Here is a 15,000-nt window from a genome sequence, read left to right on the forward strand (position 1 = left end):
TAGGGTCACAGACCAGTTAGACATGCTGAATTATCCAACAGGATTTATATATACAGTGGCAAGAAAAAGTATGTGAACCCTTTGGAATTACCTGCATTTCTGCAGGTAAAAATTTGATCTGATCTTCATCTAAGTCACAACAATAGACAAATAGACAAACAGTCCCCTTAAACGAATAACACACAAATTATTGTATTTTTCTTGTCTATATTGTATGCATCATTTAAACTTTCACAGTGTAGGTTGGAAAAAGTATGTGAACCACTAGGTTAATGGCTTCTCCAAAACGTAATTGGAGTCAGGAGTCAGCTAACCTGGAGTCCAATCAATAAGACGAGATTGGAGATTGGTTAGAGCTACCTTGCCCTATAAAAAAACACTCAAAAAATGTTTGTTTGCTGATGTGAACCAAAGAGATCTCAGAAGACCAAAGACTAAGAATTGTTGACTTGCATAAAGCTGGAAAGGGTTACCAAAGTATCTCTAAAAGCATTGATGTTCATCAGTCCATGGTAAGACAAATTGTCTATAAATGGAGAAAGTTCAGCACTGTTGCTACTCTCCCTAGGAGTGGCCGTCCTGCAAAGATGACTGTAAGAGCACAGTGCAGAATGCTCAATATGTACCACTAGCCACTTTAAACAATGCCACTTAATATAATGTTTACATACCCTACATTACCCATCTCATATGTATATACTGTACTCTATATCATCTACTGCATCTTGCCATCTTTATGTAATACATGTACCACTAGCCACTTTAAACTATGCCACTTTATGTTTACATACCCTACAGTACTCATCTCATATGTATATACCGTACTCTATACCATCTACTGCATCTGCCATGCCGTTCTGTACCACCACTCATTCATATATCTTTATGTACATATTCTTTATCCCTTTACACTTGTGTGTGTGTGTAAGGTAGTAGTTGTGGAATTGTTAGGTTAGATTACTTGTTGGTTATTACTGCATTGTCGGAACTAGAAGCACAAGCATTTCGCTACACTCGCATTAACATCTGCTAACCATGTGTATGTGACTAATAAAATTTGATTTGATTTGATTTGATTTTCAATAGAATCCTAGAGTGTTAGCTAAAGACTGACAGAAATCTCTGGAACATGCTAACATCTCTGTTGACAAGTCTACAATACATTAAACACTAAACAAGAAAGGTGTTCATGGGAGGACACCACGGAAGAAACGCTACTGGCAAAATATTCTGTGGACAGATTAAACTAAAGTTGAGTTGTTTAGAAGGAACACACAACACTGTGTGGAGAAAAAAAGTGTACAGCACACCAACATCAAAACCTCGCCCCAACTGTAAAGTATGGTGGAGGGAGCATCATGGTTGGGGCTGCCTCAGGGCCTGGACAGCTTGCTATCATCGACAGAAAAATTAATTCCCAAGTTTATCAAGACATTTTGCAGGAGAATGTAAGGCTATCTGTCGGCCAATTGAAGCTCAACAGAAGTTGGGTGATGCAACAGGACAACAACCCAAAACACAGAAGTAAATCAACAACAAAATGGCTTCAACTGAAGAAAATACGCCTTCTGGAGTGACCCAGTCAGAGTCCTGACCTCAACCCGATTGAGATGCTGTGGTATGACCTCAAGAAAGCGGTTCACACCAGACATTCCAAGAATATTGTGGCACTGAAACAGTTTTGTAAAGAGCTGCCAAAGGATGGTCAACCAATTATTAAATCCAAGGGGTCATATACTTTTTGCACCCTGTAATGTGAATGTTTACACAGTGTGTTAAATAAAGAAACGAAAACGTCTAATTGTGTGTGTGTTATTAGTTTAAGCAGATTGTGTTTGTCTATTGTTGTGACTTAGATGAAGATCAGATCACATTTTATGACCAATTTATGCAGAAATCCATGAAATTCCAAAGGATTCACATACTTTTTCTTGCCACTGTATATATATGTGTGTGTGTGTGTGTGTGTGTGTGTGTGTGTGTGTGTGTGTGTGTGTGTGTGTGTGTGTGTGTGTGTGTGTGTGTGTGTGTGTGTGTGTGTGTGTGTGTGTGTGTGTGTGTGTGTGTGTGTGTGTGTGTGTACTGACTGATTAATGATGGGTGTGTAGGAGTTATTGTCTTCTTCTATGATGGAGACGATGAGGGTGATGAGTTTCGGCCAGAAGTCCAGGTTGTGGATAGTAGGCCCTGTCTCTTCTGGCTCCTTCTTCACTTCCTCCTCCTCCTCCTTCTCTTCCTCATCTTCTTCCTCAGCCTCCTCCTCTCCCTGTTTCTTCTCCTTTTCATTCTTCTTCATCTCCTTTTTGTTCTCTGGCTTGAGCTGTGGGAAAGAGAGGGGAATTAGCCATTAGATTATTAATGTTTTTATATATTTTTTTTAGACCAGTGGTTCTCAACTGGCTTTGCCTCAGGACCCAAATGGAACCAGATTGTCTCAGTCGTGACCCAATATTCGCATCGCAAAAAAATTATCAGTAAAAAAACACAATCTGAAAAAAATATTTTAAATGCTATATTGATAATAAATGTAGCAATTATATGACAAGAGGATAGCTAGTGTTAGTGGTATCTAATAAGGTTATCTAGTGTTAGCGTTATCTAATAAGGTTAGCGGTATCTAATAAGGTTAGCTAGTGTTAGCGGTATCTAATAAGGTTAGCTAGTGTTAGCGGTATCTAATAAGGTTATCTAGTGTTAGCGGTATCTAATAAGGTTATCTAGTGTTAGCGGTATCTAATAAGGTTATCTAGTGTTAGCGGTATCTAATAAGGTTAGCTAGTGTTAACGGTATCTAATAAGGTTAGCGGTATCTAATAAGGTTATCTAGTGTTAGCGGTATCTAATAAGGTTATCTAGTGTTAGCGGTATCTAATAAGGTTATCTAGTGTTAAGCTAGTGTTAGCGGTATCTAATAAGGTTAGCGGTATCTAATAAGGTTATCTAGTGTTAGCGGTATCTAATAAGGTTATCTAGTGTTAGCGGTATCTAATAAGGTTATCTAGTGTTAGCGGTATCTAATAAGGTTATCTAGTGTTAGCGGTATCTAATAAGGTTATCTAGTGTTACAGGCCTGCACTCAGAAATAGTTATTATTTATAAGCTTAGTATTATTCCTGATTGTACTCACAGGTTCTAGGGCAGGCTGGAACTGTCTCATGTAGAGGTCTATACAGTTGTTAAAGATGTACTCGTAGGTGGAGTTACCACAGGCCTTCACACAGTCTCTCACCACATGGGCTGCCCTGGGGGGGTTCTGAAGTTCCAAAACCTGGCCACACGAGGGAGACAGAAAGACAGTCAGACAGAGAGACAGTCAAACAGAGTGACAGTCAGACAGAGTGACAGTCAGACAGAGAGACAGTCAGACAGAGAGACAGTCAAACAGACAGACACTCACAGAAAGACAGTCAGACAGAAAGACAGCCAGACACAGACAGACAGTCAAAGACAGAGAGACAGAGAGACAGACAGAGACAGAGAGACAGACAGTCAAACACAGAGACAGTACCAGAGTGACAGACAGAGAGACAGACAGAGACAGAGAGACACAGACCCAGAGGGGAGACAGACAGTCATACCGTGAGACAGATCCACAGGGGAGACAGTAAGACAGACAGACAGACAGACAGACAGACAGACAGACAGACAGACAGACAGACAGACAGACAGACAGACAGACAGACAGACAGACAGACAGACAGACAGACAGACAGACCCACATGGGAGACAGAGAGACAGTCAGACCGAGAGACCGTCAGAAAGAGAGACAGACCCACAGGGGAGACAGAGAGACAGACAGTCAGACAGTCAGACAGAGAGACAGACCCACAGGGAAGACAGAGAGACAGTCAGAAAGAGAGACATACCCACAGGGGAGACAGAGAGACAGATAGACAGTCAGACAGAGAAACAGACCCACAAGGGAGACAGAGAGACAGATAGACAGTCAGACAGAGAGACAGTCAAACATAGTGACAGTCAGACAGAGTGACAGTCAGACAGAGAGACAGTCAGACAGAGAGACAGTCAAACAGACAGACACTCACAGAAAGACAGTCAGACAGAAAGACAGCCAGACACAGACAGACAGTCAAAGACAGAGAGACAGGCAGACAGAGAGACAGGCAGACAGAGAGACAGACAGAGACAGAGAGACAGACAGAGACAGAGAGACAGACAGTCAAACACAGAGACAGTACCAGAGTGACAGACAGAGAGACAGACAGAGACAGAGAGACACAGACCCAGAGGGGAGACAGACAGTCATACCGTGAGACAGATCCACAGGGGAGACAGTAAGACAGACAGACAGACAGACAGACAGACAGACAGACAGACAGACAGACAGACAGACAGACAGACAGACAGACAGACAGACAGACAGACAGACCCACATGGGAGACAGAGAGACAGTCAGACCGAGAGACCGTCAGAAAGAGAGACAGACCCACAGGGGAGACAGAGAGACAGACAGTCAGACAGTCAGACAGAGAGACAGACCCACAGGGAAGACAGAGAGACAGTCAGAAAGAGAGACATACCCACAGGGGAGACAGAGAGACAAATAGACAGTCAGACAGAGAAACAGACCCACAAGGGAGACAGAGAGACAGATAGACAGTCAGACAGAGAGACAGACCCACAAGGGAAACAGAGAGACAGTCAAACCAAGAGACAGATGACAGAGAGACAGACCCACAGGGGAGACAGAGAGACAGTCAGTCAAAGAGACATACAGACAGTCAGTCAAAGAGACATACAGACAGTCAGTCAAAGAGACATACAGACAGTCAGTCAAAGAGACAGACAGACAGACAGACAAAGAGACAGACAGACAGACAGACAGACAGACAGACAGACAGACAGACAGACAGACAGACAGACAGACAGACAGACAGACAGACATCAAACAAATGTAAAGTGCATTTAAACACCTGAACACAGTAAAACACATAACAGTTTCAACTGTTCTGCCTGCGGCTATGGAACCCTGACCTGTTCACCGGACGTGCTACCTGTCCCAGACCTGCTGTTTTCAACTCTCTAGAGACAGCAGGAGCGGTAGAGATACTCTTAATGATCGGCTATGAAAAGCCAACTGACATTTACTCCTGAGGTGCTGACTTGCTGCACCCTCGACAACTACTGTGATTATTATTATTTGACCATGCTGGTCATTTATGAACATTTGAACATCTTGGCCATGTTCTGTTATAATCTCCACCCGGCACAGCCAGAAGAGGACTGGCCACCCCTCATAGCCTGGTTCCTCTCTAGGTTTCTTCCTAGGTTTTGGCCTTTCTAGGGAGTTTTTGCGTGCGTGTGTGTGTGTGTGACACTAAGACTTATTTCCGTACCTTCATTCTGAAGAAGGTGATGCTAGTCAGCAGATCCACAGTAGACGTCAGGTCCTGCAGACGAGGCTTACTACTGGCTGGGAAGTTATTCTGATGGGGGGAGACAGGGGAGAAGGGGGAAGAGTTGGGAGACAGGGGAGAGAAGGGAGAGAGGGGATAGGTGGAGAAGGGGGAAGAGTTGGGAGACAAGGGAGAGAAGGGAGAGAGGGGATTGAGGGAGAGAGGAGGGAAGGGTTGGGTAGACAGGGGAGAGAAGGGAGAGAGGGGAGTGAGGGAGAGAGGAAGGATGAGAAGGGGAGAGAAGGGAGAGAGGGGAGTGAGGAAGAGAGGAGGGAAGAGTTGGGGAGACAGGGGAGAGAGGGGAGTGAGGAGGGAAGAGTTGGGGAGACGGGAGAGAAGGGAGAGAGGAGGGAAGAGTTGGGGAGACAGAGGAGAGAAGGGAGAGAGGAGGGAAGAGTTGGGGAGAGAAGGGAGTGGGGGAGGCAGAGAAGGGGAGAGAGGCTCCATGGGTAAGTCATGGAGTAGGCTTAGTCTATGTACAAGCCCCCATAGACATAACACATCTACTGTTCTATGGACTGGTCTAGACTGTCAGGGTGAAGGACCTTTATAGACTGGTCTAGACTGTCAGGGTGAAGGACCTTTATAGACTGGTCTAGGCTGTCAGGGTGAAGGACCTTTAGACTGGCCTAGGCTGTCAGGGTGAAGGACCTTTAGACTGGTCTAGACTGTCAGGGTGAAGGACCTTTATAGACTGGTCTAGACTGTCAGGGTGAAGGACCTTTATAGACTGGTCTAGGCTGTCAGGGTGAAGGACCTTTAGACTGGCCTAGGCTGTCAGGGTGAAGGACCTTTAGACTGGCCTAGGCTGTCAGAGTGAAGGACCTTTAGACTGATCTAGACTGTCAGGGTGAAGGACCTTTAGACTGGCCTAGGCTGTCAGGGTGAAGGACCTTTAGACTGGTCTAGACTGTCAGGGTGAAGGACCTTTAGACTGGTCTAGACTGTCAGGGTGAAGGACCTTTAGACTGGTCTAGACTGTCAGGGTGAAGGACCTTTAGACTGGTCTAGGCTGTCAGGGTGTTTAGTATGTGTGTTTAAACCTGAAGTGACTATATGGATATATGGTGACTGATACAGGGATAGATGTATACTTGTTTGGTTTCTCCTTTGGTTTTACTGTACATGTTGAATATTTCGGCAGGTAACCTAATGGTTAGAGCGTTGGACTAGTAACCGAAAGGTTACAAGACCGAATCGCCAAGCTGACAAGGTTCAAATCTGTCGTTCTGCACCTGAAGAAGGCAGTTAACCCACTGTTCTTAGGCCGGCATTGAAAATATAAATTTGTTCTTAACTGACTTGCCTAGTTAAATAAAATAAAGGTTAAATAAATAAATAAATCCAGATGTCATGAAGATTTACACTACCGTTCAAAAGTTATGGGCACTTAGAAATGTCCTTGTATTGGAAAGAAAAGCATTTTTTGCCCATTACAATAACATCAAATTGATCAGAAATACAGTGTAGACATTGTTAATGTAGTAAATTACTATTGTAGCTGGAAACGGCTGATTTTTTATGGAATATCTACATAGGCGTACAGAGGCCCATTATCAGCAACCATCACTCCTGTGTTCCAATGGCACGTTGTGTTAGCTAATCCAAGTTTATCATTTCAAAAGGCTAATTGATCATTAGAAAAACCTTTTGCAATTATGTTAGCAAAGCTGAAAACTGTAGTGCTGATTAAAGAAGCAATAAAACTGGCCTTCTTTAGACTAGTTGAGTATCTGGATCATCAGCATTTGTGGGTTGGATTACAGGCTAAAAATGACCAGAAACAATGTACTTCCTTCTGAAACTTGAAACTAAATGTTCTGAGAAATGAAGGCTATTCCATGCGAGAAATTGCTAAGAAACTGAAGATCTCGTACAGTGCCTTGCGAAAGTATTCACCCCCCTTGGCATTTTTCCTATTTTGTTGCCTTACAACCTGTAATTAAAATAAAAAAAATTGGGGGGGGGGTTATATCATTTGATTTACACAAGATTTACAGAACAATATTTTTAATTGTGAAACAAACAAGAAATAAGACAGAAAAACAGAAAACTTGAGCCTGCATAACTTCCCCCCCCAAAGTCAATACTTTGTAGAGACACCTTTTGCAACAATTACACCTGCAAGTCTCTTGAGATATATAAGCTGGCACATCTAGCCACTGCGATTTGCCTGTTCTTCAAGCAAACTGCTACAGCTCCTTCAAGTTGGATGGGTTCCGCTGGTGTACAGCAATCTTTAAGTCAAACCACAGATTCTCAAATGGATTGAAGTCTGGGCTTTGACTAGGCCATTCCAAGACATTTAAATGTTTCCCCCTTAAACCACTCGAGTGTTGCTTTAGCAGTATGCTTAGGGTCATTGTCCTGCTGGAAGGTGAACCTCCGTCCCAGTCTCAAATCTCTGGAAGACTGAAACAGGTTTCCCTTAAGAATTTCCCTGTATTTAGCGCCATCCATCATTCCTTCAATTCTGACCAGTTCCCCAGTCACTGCCGATGAAAAACATCCCCACATCATGATGCTACCACCACCATGCTTCACTGTGGGGATGGTGTTCTCGGGGTGATGAGAGGTGTTGGGTTTGTTCCAGACATAGCATTTTTGTCTTGATGGCCAAAAAGCTAAATTTTAGTCTCATCTGACCAGAGTATGTTTGGGGAGTCTCCCACATGCCTTTTGGCAAACACCAAATGTGTTTGCTTATTTTTTTCTTTAAGCAATGGCTTTTTTCTGGCCACTCTTCCATAAAGCCCAGTTCTGTGGAGTGTCAGGCTTAAAGTGGTCCTATGGGCAGATACTCCAATCTCCACTGTGGAGCTTTGCAGCTCCTTCAGGGTTATCTTTGGTCTATTTGTTGCCTCTCTGATTAATTCCCTCCTTGCCAGGTCCGTGAGTTTTGATGGGCGACCCTCTCTTGGCAGGTTTGTTGTGGTGCCATATCCTTTCCATTTAATGGTGCTCTTTGGGATGTTTAAAGTTTCTGATATTTTTTTATAGCCCAACCCTGATCTGTACCTCTCCGCAACCTTGTCCCTGACCTGTTTGGAGAGCTCCTTGGTCTTCACGGTGCCTTGCTTGGTGGTGCCCCTTGTTGAGGGGTGTTGCAGACTCTGGGGCCTTTCAGAACAGGTGTATATATACACTGAGGTCCCATGACAGATCATGTGACACTTAGGTTGCACACAGGTGGACTTTATTTAATTAATTATGTGTGTTACGCCTGTCATTGGTAGAATGACCGGACCAAGGTGCAGCGTGGTAGGCGTACATTTTCTTTATTTAAATGCTCCACCAAAAAAACAATAACCAACTCAACGAATGTTTAGGAGTGCAACACATGCAACAAACAGAGACAAGATCCCACAACTGAAGGTAGAAAAAAATGGCTGCCTAAGTATGATCCCCAATCAGAGACAACAATAACAGCTGCCTCTGATTGGGAACCATACTAGGCCAACAAAGAAAAAGAAAACATAGATATACAAAAACTAGAGTACCCACCCTAGTCACACCCTGACCTAACCAAATGATAGAGAATAAACAGGGATCTCTAAGGTCAGGACAATGTGACTTCTGAAGGGAATTGGTTGCACCAGATCGTATTTAGGCATGAGTACATAGAGTAGGCACGCACCACTTATTGAAATAAATGTTTTTTCATTTCACCACCAATTTGAAGTATTTTGTGTATGTCCATTACATGAAATCCAAATAAAAATCCATTTAAATTACAGGTTGTAATTCAACAAAATACGCCAAGAGGGTGAATACTTTTGCAAGGCACTATACAACACTGTGTACTACTCCCTTCACAGAACAGTGCAAACTGGCTCTAACGAGATTAGAAAGAGGAGTGGGACAACTGAGCAAGAGGACAAGTACATTAGAGTGTTTAGTTTGAGAAACAGACGCCTCACAAGTTCTCAACTGGCAGCTTCATTAAATAGTACCCGCAAAACACCAGTCTCAATGTCAACAGTGAAGAGGCGACTCCGGGATGTTGGCCTTCTAGGCAGAGTTTCAAAGAAAAAGCCATATCTCAGACTGACCAATAAAAATAAAAGATTAAGATGGGCAAAAGAACAAGGACATTTCTAAGAGACCCCAAACTTTTGAACAGTTGGTAGGTAGATAAGCCTGTTAGGATGTAGACTTACTCTGTATGTGGAAAGGTCAATACGAAGAGAGTTGTGTAGCTGGTCAAGAAGCTTAACAAAACGATCTTTCTATTTTGGAGGAAGAGACAGAGAGAAAGGGAGAGAGAGACAGAGAGAAAGGGAGAGAGAGACAGAGAGAGAGACAGAGCGAGAGAGAGAGCGAGAGAGAGCGAGAGCGAGAGAGAGAGAGAGAGAGAGAGAGAGAGAGAGAGAGAGAGAGAGAGAGAGAGAGAGAGAGAGAGAGAGAGAGAGAGAGAGAGAGAGAGAGAGAGAGAGAGAGAGCAAGAGAGACAGAGAGAGACAGAGAGAGAGAGAGAGAGAGAGAGAGAGAGAGAGAGATAGATAGAGAGAGAGAGTTGGAGACAGAGAGACAGAGTGAGAGAAACAGAGCGAGAGAGAGAGCGAGACAGAGAGAGAGCGAGAGAGAGAGAGAGAGAGAGAGAGAGAGAGAGAGAGAGAGAGAGAGAGAGAGAGAGAGAGAGAGAGAGAGAGAGAGAGAGAGAGAGAGAGAGAGAGAGAGAGAGAGAGACAGAGAGAAAGGGAGAGAGAGACAGAGAGAGAGAGACAGAGAGAGAGGGAGAGAGAGACAGAGAGAGAGAGAGAGAGAGAGAGAGAGAGAGAGAGAGAGAGAGAGAGAGAGAGAGAGCGAGAGCGAGAGAGAGAGAGAGAGAGAGAGAGAGAGAGAGAGAGAGAGAGAGAGAGAGAGAGAGAGAGAGAGAGAGAGAGAGAGAGAGAGAGAGAGAGAGAGAGAGACAGAGAGAAAGGGAGAGAGAGACAGAGAGAGAGAGAGACAGAGAGAGAGAGAGAGCGAGAGAGAGAGCGAGAGAGAGAGCGAGAGCGAGAGAGAGAGAGAGAGAGAGAGAGAGAGAGAGAGAGAGAGAGAGAGAGAGAGAGAGAGAGAGAGAGAGAGAGAGAGAGAGAGAGAGAGAGAGAAGAGAGAGAGAGAGAGAGAGAGAGAGAGAGAGAGAGAGAGAGAGAGAGAGAGAGAGAGAGAGATAGAGAGAGAGAGTTGGAGACAGAGAGACAGAGTGAGAGAAACAGAGCGAGAGCAAGAGCGAGGCAGAGAGAGAGAGAGAGACAGAGAGAGAGAGAGAGACAGAGAGAGCAAGAGATCCAGAGAGAGAGAGACAGAGACACAGAGAGAGAAAGAGACAGAGCGAGAGAGAGACAGAGAGAGAGACATTTAGGTGAATTCAACCATTCGACCATCAATAACAACATTCAGATGAATACAAATCTCTATCCAAAATGAGTACACTAATTATTGGCAAAACTAAATTAATTTTAAACGCAAACTTCAATGTTACCAAATTCTAAATAGAGATCTCAAATGATCACTACACCTCCTCAAAACAAAATATTTCAACATTAACAATGTACAGGCTCAGTGGCCTGACCATAGAGACAGGACGCCATAAAACAACATGGACGGCCAGAGAAGAGAGACTTTGTAAGCAGTGTGGGTCAGGTGAAGTACACAAGGAGCAGCTCTTCCTGTTCCACTGCTACAAATATAACTCAGAGGTATTTATCTCCTGGAATTTGAAGAAAGAATAGCAGGATTTCCTAAAAAACTGCCTGTTGATTGGGAGAGGACACAGAGAGTAGATCTTGCAGATGATGTCCTGGACTGTCAGATAATAAGAGAGACAAACACTCCCACCATGTTCTTACACATGAGCCCTTCTACATTTGATTTCTCAATTGTTGCTTTTTTTTTTTTTTTTTTTGGTGCATTACTTTCCATATATGATTGTTTTTTGTTGATATTTATTAATATTGTTGCGCAAACATTGTTCATTTTTGTAATACTTCAGTAATGTGTGCGAGAGAGAGAGAAAGAGAGAGAGAGAGAGAGAGCGAGAGAGAGCGAGAGAGAGAGAGAGAGAGAGAGAGAGAGAGAGAGAGAGAGAGAGAGAGAGAGAGAGAGAGAGAGAGAGAGAGAGAGGGAGTACGAGAAAGGAAGTGAGAGAGAGAGAGAGAGAGAGAGAGAGAGAGGGAGTACGAGAAAGGAAGTGAGAGAGAGAGAGAGAGAGAGAGAGAGAGAGAGAGAGAGAGAGAGAGAGAGAGAGAGAGAGAGAGAGAGAGAGAGAGAGAGACAGAGAGAGAGAGACAGAGAGAAAGGGAGAGTGGGACAAACATCCAATTGAAACCCTACATGCAGAATTCTGTCGGAAAATCCTACAAGTCCAGAGAAATACACCAACTAATGCATGTAGGGCAGAATTGGGCCGCTTTCCAGTAATAATGAAAATACAGAAAAGATCATTAAAATTTTGGCTACATCTAAATTCAAGTCCAAATTCGAGTCTGCAATTTAAAGCACTTCAAACCCAAGAGCTGAGCCCAGAAACGAGCCCTCTCAGTCAGCTGGTGTTGGACCTAACCAACCAAGCTGACACCAGCACTGCTTCAAAAGAAAGAATTCCAATAAACAAAATCATGAACCAATCAAAGGACTCATATATACAACATTGGAAAAACGAAACCAAATCCCAAAGCCGACTAAATTGCTATCTGACCCTAAACAGAGAATATGAATTGGCTGAATATCTCTACTCTGTCAGAGATTCGAAGCAGAGACAGATCCTTACCAAGTACAGGCTGAGTGACCACCGATTGGCAATAGAAACCGGCAGACATAAAAAGACATGGCTACCCAAAGAGGAGCGTGTATGTGGTCACTGCACGACAGGGGAGGTAGAAACAGAGATGCACTTTCTCCTTTACTGTGATAAATATTCCTCACCAAGAGATTCATTATTCACAGAAATGACTACATTTATTCCAAATTTTAACTTATTAAACCCAGAGGAAAAACTAAAAATACTCATGGGCAAAGGAGCAATGGCTCCTCTTGCAGCCAAATATATATTTGCCTGCCATAGCCTGAGGGACACTGAATAATAACATCTGCATAGTAAGCAGTAACTTACTTATTATGACTGTTATTGTTTTTACTGTTATTGTTATTAGTATTATTATTGTTGTTTATCATTCCAAATAGTAATGGTATGGGTGGTAATGGTAATGATAGCAGTTTAATGATGGTGGTGGTGGTAGTGGTGCATTACACCATACATAACATTCGACTATTGACTGTTACCATTTTATTGTTACTATTTTTATATTTAATTTTGTATTATTATTTACTGCCATTCTATATTATTATTTGTCATTGTTTTAATTGTATTACAATGTATATTGTATACATTGTTGCTTTGGCAATATTGACACAATGTTTTTCATGCCAATAAAGCAGCTTGAATTTGAATTTGAATTTGAGAGAGAGAGATAGAGAGGGAGAGAGAGAGAGAGAGAGAGGGAGTACGAGAAAGGAAGTGAGAGAGAGAGAGGGAGTGCGAGAGATGTAGGGCATAACTTTGTTCACAGGGAAGACTCCAGAAGGTGAGAAAGAGTCTGATGTGTATGTACTGTATGTAAGCCTGGGTTATTAAAGTCAGAAAGTGTAAAGTGTGTGTTTGGGTTGCTGTGTATGTGTGAGTGTGTGTATGTGTGAGTGTGTGTGTGCGCGCGGCGGTGTGTTTCTGAGTTAGTGTGTACCACGACAAGGACCAGACAGACACGAGAGGAGAGGAGAGGAGAGGAGAGGAGAGGAGGGGAGAGGAGAGGAGAGGAGAGGAGAGGGAGAGGAGGATGAGGGAGAGGAGAGATGGATGAGGAGAAGATGAGAGGATGAGAGGACACATGTATCTAGATTTAGAGGCTGTATTGAGTTATAGTGCTGTCACTGGAGACACTATAATATCTTTATAGAGACTCACACAGAAATGTTTCTATGCTGATAATGTAGGTTAGAGCCCTTAGCTATACTGCATTGGACAGGAAGTCCATGCTGGACCTTCTATCTGCTGGGGTTGGGGCGTACTGCAGATGGTATAGGGTGAAACACACACACACTGAGTGAAGCTCACATAAGCTCACACACACACACACACACACACACACACACACACACACACACACACACACACACACACACACACACACACACACACACACACACACACACACACACACACACACACACACACACACACACACACACACACACACACACACACACACACACACACACACACACACACACACACACACACACACACACACACACACACACACTCTGTACAAAATGAGTTACAAACCATGTGTAAAAACAAACAAAATAGCACAGTTGGTTAGGAGCCTGGAAAACGCCTAGCATTCAGGCCAAAGAGTTCAATCTTGGTTTCGTGAGACCAGAGAGTCTTTAGGTACCTTTTGGCAAACTCCAAGCGGGCTGCCATGTGTATTTTACTGAGGATTGGCTTCAGTCTGGCCATTCTACCATAAAGGCCTGATTGGTGGAGTGCTGCAGAGATTGTTGTCCTTCTGGAAGGTTCTCCTATCTCCACAGAGGACTCTAGAGCTCTGTCAGAGTGACCATCGGGTTCTTGGTCACCTCCCTGACCAAGGCCCTTCTCCCCCGATTGCTCAGTTTGGCCGGGCGGCCAGTTCTAGGAAGAGTCTTGGCGGTTACAAACTTCTTCCATTTAAGAATGATGGAGGCCACTGTGTTCTTGGGGACCTTCAATGCAGCAGAAATGTTTTGGTACCCTTCCCCAGATCTGTGCCTCGACACAATCCTGTCTCGGAGCTCTACGGACAATTCCTTCAACCTCATCTCTTGTTTTTTGCTCTGACATGCACTGTCAACTGTAGGACCTTAAATAGACAGGTGTGTGCCTTTCCAAATCATGTCCAATCAATTGAATTTACCACAGGTTGGACTCCAATCAAGTTGTAGAAAAATCTCTAGGATGATCAATGGAAACAGGATGCACCTGAGGTCAATTTTGAGTCTCAAAGCAAACGGTCTGAATACTTGTAAATAAAGTATTTCTGTTTATTATTTGTAATACATTTGCAAAAAATTCTGTTTTCGCTTTGTCATTATGGGGTATTGTGTATAGATTGCTGAGAAAAAAATATATTTAATCAATTTAGACTAAGACTGTAATGTAACAAAATGTGGAAAAAGTCAAGGGGTCTGAATACTTCCCAAAGCCTCTGTATATGGTGGGGTCAATGGAAGGTGGATAAGAACTCTAGGGGTAAAGTTACTGAGTGGGGGAAAAAAACATGAATTAGGGAGGAGTGAGGAATTCGGGCCTAGGTCAGATCAGATGAATTGAGAACACACCACTTAAATTCCTGCTTAGCAACAGAGATTTATTGGCTGTCTACAGTTGACTCCGCCTAGTAGGAGGGTAATAAATACTTGTGATGGTGTAAACATGGCTTTGTCTTTTCAACTGTTTGACCCAGTGGGTGAATAAACTTGGTTTGAGCTTTCACTAGTTGTCCGTTAGTTTTTTTCATTCTGTTTGTCAGAAGCTAACACTGTAGTCAGTCGGGAACGG

General features: G+C 43.4%; 1 protein-coding gene across 1 annotated transcript in view; it reads right to left on the reverse strand.

The window, feature by feature from the left end:
• Positions 1 to 15,000, reverse strand: part of LOC139577281 (protein unc-13 homolog B-like) — a 103,949-nt gene that overhangs the window by 35,690 nt on the left and 53,259 nt on the right. The window contains exons 14-17 of the mRNA XM_071404284.1: positions 9,578 to 9,646; positions 5,358 to 5,447; positions 3,128 to 3,268; positions 2,088 to 2,320 (exon numbers count right to left, since the gene is read on the reverse strand). Coding sequence (XP_071260385.1) covers positions 2,088 to 2,320; positions 3,128 to 3,268; positions 5,358 to 5,447; positions 9,578 to 9,646 — 533 coding nt within the window. The remainder of the gene's footprint in view (positions 1 to 2,087; positions 2,321 to 3,127; positions 3,269 to 5,357; positions 5,448 to 9,577; positions 9,647 to 15,000) is intronic.

This window comes from Salvelinus alpinus, chromosome 5, assembly GCF_045679555.1.
Source record: "Salvelinus alpinus chromosome 5, SLU_Salpinus.1, whole genome shotgun sequence".
Taxonomy (NCBI): Eukaryota; Metazoa; Chordata; class Actinopteri; order Salmoniformes; family Salmonidae; genus Salvelinus; species Salvelinus alpinus.